The following is a 7,223-nucleotide window of genomic DNA, read 5'->3' as shown; positions in this document are numbered from 1 at the left end:
ACTCAACTACAAGTAGGTAGTTCAAGCCTACCCAGTGGCACCACAAACACCAACACACCCCGACCACTTGCTCCCGAAAAATGTCAGCCCAGAAAACTTTACAGGACAGCTCAACTCTAGCACAAGGTCACCACGAGTTGGAATTAGCTTGATAACAAAAGGCAAGGTTTGATTTTGGTAAAATACAAACCAAAGCAAACATCACTTTGTAATTGGGCTGCCTTGGTTGCAGAGTGATTCTAGCATCTGGAAAACAGCTGAGTAGACACAGGATCTACAGAAACAGCTCCTGTTGCCAGGGCAGCTTCTATAATCACCCCAACAGCCAATTCATTTTCAAGTTCAGAAGAGGTCCTAATCGGGAAACTCCAGAGACAGGAGTTTGGAGCAAAAGCTAAGCAAAATATGGAAAAATAGTTGTTAAATCTAAATTCTAGTCATCTAGGTATAATCAAATTCACTGACATATATATCCCCCACTATTCAACAATGTGTATGGATATAAAACTTCTGTCATAAACCAGTATGAGTAATTACATCTCAGTTAAGTCCAACTTTTAAGATAATAGTTAATTGTACTAGCTAAAAATGTCTGACCTCTAAGAATAAGAACATAATTCACTTTTACTGGCATAAAATACACAAATTCTAAAAACACCAACTTACCTTTAAAAAGCACTCACCTTAGGGTAGTGGTTACTCAATTTTGGTGAGACAATAGGAAAAAGGAACATTAAAATAATTTGATGACAGGATGTGAGTATTCTCTAGATTTGGCTCAATAAAAACAACCATTTGTAACAATCTTTATTTTAAACCTAAACCATTTTCAACGGTTTCAATGTATTAAATTGGAAAGTAAGTCCAAACTTTGAAACCAAGGGCAATTGCTGATGTAATAGTGGCTCAAGAATAGTGAATACATGCACATCATATAATCTTCATTAATGACTTGCACACCTTACTTTTAATCCTCTAAAGTCTCTAAGTAGAAAAAACATCTGAGAGTTGGAATTCCATATAAAAGTATCCTCTCTTGTATGGTATTTAACATATAGACTGCATTACCTTACCTAACAGAAACGCTTACAAAGTATAAGAATAAAGATTTCTTAAAATTTTCTAAATTCGACTTTGCTGACTTTATCTTGGTAAAAGAATAAATTATACTTTGGAATACAAAGCATATTTATGGGTCTCCTTCCCCAACCCCGCTGCCCACCCCCACCCCACCCCCATCACACTTTTATCCATATTTTGACTTTTAAATTGTTTTTTCTGCCAGTAAACTTGAAAATACTTCTTATGTTGGCATATAAACTGCATTTTTAAGCCCAAAATGCCATCGAGGGCCATTTTGGACAATGTAGTCACAGTATGAAGATAAGGAAATCATATTCCCTTGACTATCACTCCTTAACAAAGCACCTCTTCTGGGTAGGGAGAGGTTTCTGCTCTCTTAGCTACACCTTATCTTAGCACCTGATTGGGGCAGGAAGAGAAAGAGATGAATAGCGAGGACATGTACTTCTTTCATATTCTCTTATTAACCATGCTATTAAGAGGTTCTCACAAAAATATATTTTGCTGAGTTTTTACAATCTCGAGTTTTTTTTTTCCTCAAGAGTTTTCAGTTAAGAACTGATTAAACTTAAAATCTCAATCTTTCTCTACTTCCATTATCTTCCATAATGTTATTCTCCTTTTAAAGCAGGCGTCCTCAAACTGCGGCCTGCTGAGGACATTTATCAGGCCTGCCGGGTGTTTTTGCCCCGTTTTGTTTTTTATACTTCAAAATATGTGCAGTGTGCATAGGAATTAGTTCATAGTTTGTTTGTTTTTAAACTACAGTCCGGCCCTCCAACGGGTCTGCGGGACAGTGAACTGGCCCCCTGCTGTAAAGTTTCCTATTGGAGGAGTTACTAGCAGTCATGTCTGAAGTGTAGATTCAGTTTGAAGTCTGAGTATCAGTATCATATTTAGCTTCAGTGATAGATAATAGATGTACAAATAGGAATGTCACTATATACAACAAATACACAAGGACCAATACAAGTTATTTTTTTCACACACAAAAAACAACTTCCAATCAAGTTAGGCAAATAACAAACTCCAAAGACATTACATACTTCAAACGCCAGGCGGTCTCCGTTACAGAATGCCAGTTGAGGGAGGTCTGAAGAGTCTTTATTGGGAGTCATACACAGCTGACCGTGCCAGCAACCTTGGCGCTTTCTTGCTATCTAAGTAAAAAGATGCTACTTGGACATTTAAAATACCTTCAATGTAATAATCACTACACTCTCACTGGATCTTTTAAAATTTTGTTAAAATTTGCCAAAGTCATGATGAATACAATTATTGTAGCTACATTATTTGAAAAAGTTAATATAAACTATGCTAATGATAAAAATACATTGAAATACATAAATATCACAATGTAACACAACATAAACTCATTAATATGAAAAATTAAATTAATGTTAGAGAACTGGGGAGTTTTTCACTTTAGCAAAACAATCTATTTATATGCTTTCAACTTCTTTTATACAGATTACAATAAAATACTTTTAAAAAGTTATGACATTCAAATGCTTTATTTACACAAATAATATTGCCAATACTAAAAGTGACGCCTTTACCAAGAAGTTCTGTTAACCATGATTTTAAGATGATTTCTTTAGTTCGTTTTATATTTCAATTAGCAGCTAACATTATATATTAATCAGTTCTGTGCTGACAAATAGAATCCTAGTCAAAATACTGGTTCTCAAAAGTAATGTACATCATATTGCTTGGAACTAAACCATATAAAAGTGGTCATTTTTAAATCTAGCCATTGATTATGAAAGACGACTGGCATATGCCCAGGCAGAATGTTGAGTTCATGATGCTTTATTTACAATCAATATATTTTATTGACGCTAACATGATTTATAAGATTCTATGTCGATTACTACTTCTTAAAGTTACAAAAATATTATATAAAATACCACAGGCTTTAGGGGATATAACTTCAGGTGGTTCTAATATGAGCAGCTGAAAAGTGCTTATAATTTAAAAATAAATAAACTATAGAGGTAAACCAGTTACAAAACAGCAGAGGGCTGTAATCCTCACTAGAGTGAAAAGAATTGCTCAGTAATACAATTGCTAACAAAATGGGGAAGCAGTTGGGTCAAACGTTTTGAAAACCTCTTTCAGAGATTTGTCATCTGCTTCTTTATTGGGATCATGAGCTAGAGTTGGGCTCACCTGTCCCTGCTGCCGGGCCTGCCTTGGATCGCTGTACGGGGCTCTAATTAAGCCTGTTAATGCTGGGATGGGAAGACTATGCACTGCTGGGGCCTGAACCTTACCAGAACTCCTGACAATCTCTGCCTGGGGGCCAGCTGGCCCATCACTCATGGCTTCCAAATCTGAAGTGGTTTTTTGTGGCAGGATTGCTTCTGGAGGAGAAAGCTCATTTTTGCCACCACTTTTTATACCACCACTCTTTCTCTGGTTTTCTGCATTTTCTCCTAAGGAGACTGTTGCTACCTCTGATGTAGATGATAAACTAGGCTCCCGGGGATCATACAAACTAATACTACTTAGAACCGAACTTGAAGTTCCCAGGGGAAGGCCAGCTGAAGATGACAGTTTAGGGGCATATGGAGGCAGAACTGCAGACCCAGAATTGCTACTTACTGTCCCTGGAGGCTGTGATGAACCTGGGTTGGGTCTTGCTAAATGACACCCTTGCTTGCTGAACATACCCTTAGATGTATGTGACTCCTTCGTAACCATCTGATGGGAGTTGGTACTGGGCAATCTGTGAAGTCTAGGATCAAAATTTTTTTGAAGCCTGGGATCTCCTAATTTACTTCCTGAACTATGTAAGTCTCCAAATTGTTCTAGGTAGCCTTCTCTGTGTGTGTTATTTTTGGCTTTGGCTGCTAATTTCATATCAATGGGCACTGTGTTTTGATGAAGATCACTTTTTGTGTCCCATAACCTATTGAGCCTCTGGTCAGCTATAAGAGGGGGAAGAGGTAAATTGATTGAAGATACTGGATCAGGTTTAGGTAAAGGTACTGGCAGTAAGTCTTCTGGAGCCCACACGATGTGCTTTGCAAAGTTTGGCTTAGTTAGTATAATATCCATTTTAATGTGACTGAACTGTCTCAGTTGTGACCTTGGATCCTGGAGAATTATCCCAGGTGAAGAATCCATTGGTATAAAGACAGCCTTTTCTCTCAGTTCTCTTTCTGCATTTTCATCATCATCTCCTTTTTTGGGTTTGACACAAACATTTGCATGCCGTACATCACACTTGTTTCTACCAACAGAAGAGCTTCCATGACCACTTCCATTCCCTCTTAATTTCCTGGGATCCCACGCAAGCCTGAGATCCAGTGGAGCGGACTCAGAAGGTTTTCTAACACCTTGCCTTGGGAGAGTCCTAAGTCTAGGGTCAGCCACGTGGTGGACTTTACTTTTCTCTTTAGCAAGTCTTGGATCAGTAGGAGTGCTGACTTCGGTGGGAGGTTGTTGCTGGTTCCTTAAAGTTTCTGTTTGTCTTTGTAATGTTTTCAGTATGGACTTGACACTGCTGCTCCCTTCTTCCTCTTCACTGCTGGAATACCAGTTAACAGTATCATCTAAATGCAGATAAAAAAGTTAATTATAAAGAATGAAGTATCACTTAAAAGTTAATTATAAAGAATGAAGTATTCATATCTGGCCTTAAGGAAAAAACACATTATTTCTGAAATAAGTGTAGTCTAATTTCAAGTGAAAGAGCTCCAGTCGTGCAACGGTGAAGCACTCTGCTGCTAAGTGAAAAGTGGGCACCCTCTCTGTGGAAGAAAAGCCCTGGCCATCTGCTCTGGTAAGGATGCACCATAAGAGACCCTAAAGGGCAATTCCATCCTGTCCTCTATGTATGATAGAGATGCCGGTTCATTCAGATGTGGCATGACCACTATTATACTGTATAGTATGAAGGAAGAGGTGTGACACATAAGTATGTGTGACATCCTTCCAGTCAGAGAAAAGTCAGGCCTTCTCACTGCAACACTGAAGAGAATTCAGAAGTGAGGGGAGCATGTACGGAGGGACTGAGGGAGAAACTGAAGATTCTTGGAAAGGAATCCTAAAATATTTAGATCTCTTTAAGCAATCCCTTAAAAACTCCAGACCTCTGGATTGATCAGGAAGAGGATGAGATATAAAAGCATTTTTGGAAAGAAAAAAAACAAACACTAAAAATGATGGTGAAAGGAATGTTGGAAACTGAACAAATAAGAGGTAAGGATGGAAATCTTTCATTTATACTTTCTTATATGTTTTGATATTTGACCCAAGTGAATATTTAGCTTTTCAAACATGTAAAATTTAACAATAACGAAACTAATGCCCTAAAACTTATATGCTTCAACTTTATGAGAACACGCTGGGTGTTATTCCTACAGCTTATTTAATACCCTACTATGTTCAACAAGTTTCAGAAATTTAGCTACCAGGGGTCTTCCCTAGGAGAGTAGAAGGAAGGGATTGTTAAGCAGCTGCTTCAGGTGAATGATTCTACTTCTCCATTAAAACACATAGAGGTCTGCACTAAATTGAACCACAGAGTGAATATCTACCCTTCGCATTCTTGTCGGAACATACAGCCATAGGAAAAGGCGGCAGACTGGGGCAGAGGGTGGGGTGGTTCCCTAGAACATTTTCTATCTGTAGAATATCCTACATATTTTCGTTTTCACCTCATTTCATTGCTCACAAATGTTTCCACTACCTAGAACGTCAATATAAGTGCTTGAACAGAGCAGTGCTTAAAAATCAAGCACTGATATTTAGGCAAGGGTGTGGTTAATTAGCATATGCTATATCATATGCAAGAAAGTCTTAAAAAGCTACTTTTAGAAACTGGAATTCTTTTTTCTGTTTGCTGTCTACGAAGCTTAGAGCTAGGCTTGTGATTTACTTTTTTACTTGATACAGTTATTTCAAATATTTCTGCATACTAATTTCTCTCCCTATAGGAGAGAGAAATTCTTCTACATTTATTTTCCTTTTCACACCAATCTATTTTATAAGTAATCTTAAATCCTTCTGGAGAGTGCATGTATTAACATAAGGAAAGTAGAAGAGAAAAGATAAGCAAATGAAAAACAAATTCTACACAGGAAATAAGAGTTAACAACTTTTCACCTAAAGAACAATCTATAATCTATCAAGGGGCCACGAGAGTTGGAGGGGAGGGAAAAGGAGCTGATCCCAAGGGCTCAATGGAAAGTAAACGTATAGAAAAGAACATTGTAATATATGTACTAATATGTCAGATACAATTGATGTATAGAGTTCTAAGAACCCCCAATAAAATTATCTAAAAAAAGAGATGAAATTCATAAGTCTTACCAGTTCTAATAAAGATAAACATATATGCACATTATTTCTCTATACAGAACAACCCTCACAGAAATATGTTATTGTGTTATAAAGTTTATCATCTAAAAAAGTTTTAGTTTATAAAACCATAAAACTCGGGGCAAAGAGCTTGTGTGTGTGTGAAGATGATGGCGGCGGCCGCTGCTGCTTGAAGCAAATCTGGCACTTCGGGAGGTTCGCATCCACTTATGTCAGCGCTCGCCGAGTAGCCAGGGCGTTAGGGACTTCATCGAGAAAAAGTATGTGGAGCTGAAGAAGACGAATCCCGACCTACCCATCCTAATCCGTGAGTGCTCCGATGTACAAGCCAAGCTCTGGGCCCGCTACGCATTTGGCCAAGAGAAGAATGTCTCCTTGAACAACCTCAGTGCTGATCAGGTCACCAGAGCTGTGAAGAACGTGCTGCACGGCCAAGTCTGAAACCTCGACTGAGGGTTAAGAGCAGCAGCCCAAGCCTGGGCTCTACTGGACTGAGTACAATATGGAAAGACACATTTCCCTGCTCTCTATGAAGTTTGTGCTGTAAAATGCTGTCTCAAAATGTCCTCTTCCTCGCTCCCCTACCCCTACCCCTTACTGTTCAATCATTGAGGCAAGACATTGTAATATAAAAATAAACCTTTATTCTGTCCCATCAAAATAAATAAATAAATAATAATAAAAAATAAAACCATAAAACTCTGTTTATAATTACCATAAAATGTTTTTTCTAAGTTTTTGCAATTAAAAAAGTAAATTTAAATAGTGATATTCACTTTCTAGGAACAACTCATTCTTTGAGATATTAG

The 7,223-nt window shown here is 37.8% G+C and overlaps 2 protein-coding genes across 2 annotated transcripts in view; one reads left to right on the top strand and one right to left on the bottom strand.

Moving 5' to 3' along the window:
• Positions 1-2,045: 2,045 nt before the first annotated feature.
• Positions 2,046-7,223, bottom strand: part of ZC3H6 (zinc finger CCCH-type containing 6) — a gene marked incomplete at its 5' end in the record, with an annotated part of 51,834 nt that continues 46,656 nt past the window's right edge. Inside the window, one exon of the mRNA XM_045287096.1 lies at positions 2,046-4,643. Within this exon, the coding sequence (XP_045143031.1) occupies positions 3,154-4,643 (1,490 nt within the window). The remainder of the gene's footprint in view (positions 4,644-7,223) is intronic.
• Positions 5,253-7,070, top strand: LOC105979080 (NADH dehydrogenase [ubiquinone] 1 alpha subcomplex subunit 2-like). The gene is made up of 2 exons (XM_045287074.1): positions 5,253-5,292; positions 6,590-7,070. The coding sequence occupies exons 1-2, from the start codon at positions 5,253-5,255 to the stop codon at positions 6,853-6,855; spliced, it is 306 nt and encodes a 101-aa protein (XP_045143009.1). The 3' UTR covers positions 6,856-7,070.

The sequence above is a fragment of the Echinops telfairi genome, unplaced genomic scaffold (assembly GCF_000313985.2).
Source record: "Echinops telfairi isolate 266 unplaced genomic scaffold, ASM31398v2 ScPeMD7_11;HRSCAF=52, whole genome shotgun sequence".
NCBI lineage: Eukaryota > Metazoa > Chordata > Mammalia > Afrosoricida > Tenrecidae > Echinops > Echinops telfairi.
The sequence above is the reverse complement of the archived record's forward strand: the minus strand, read 5'-3'. Positions and strand labels throughout refer to the sequence as shown.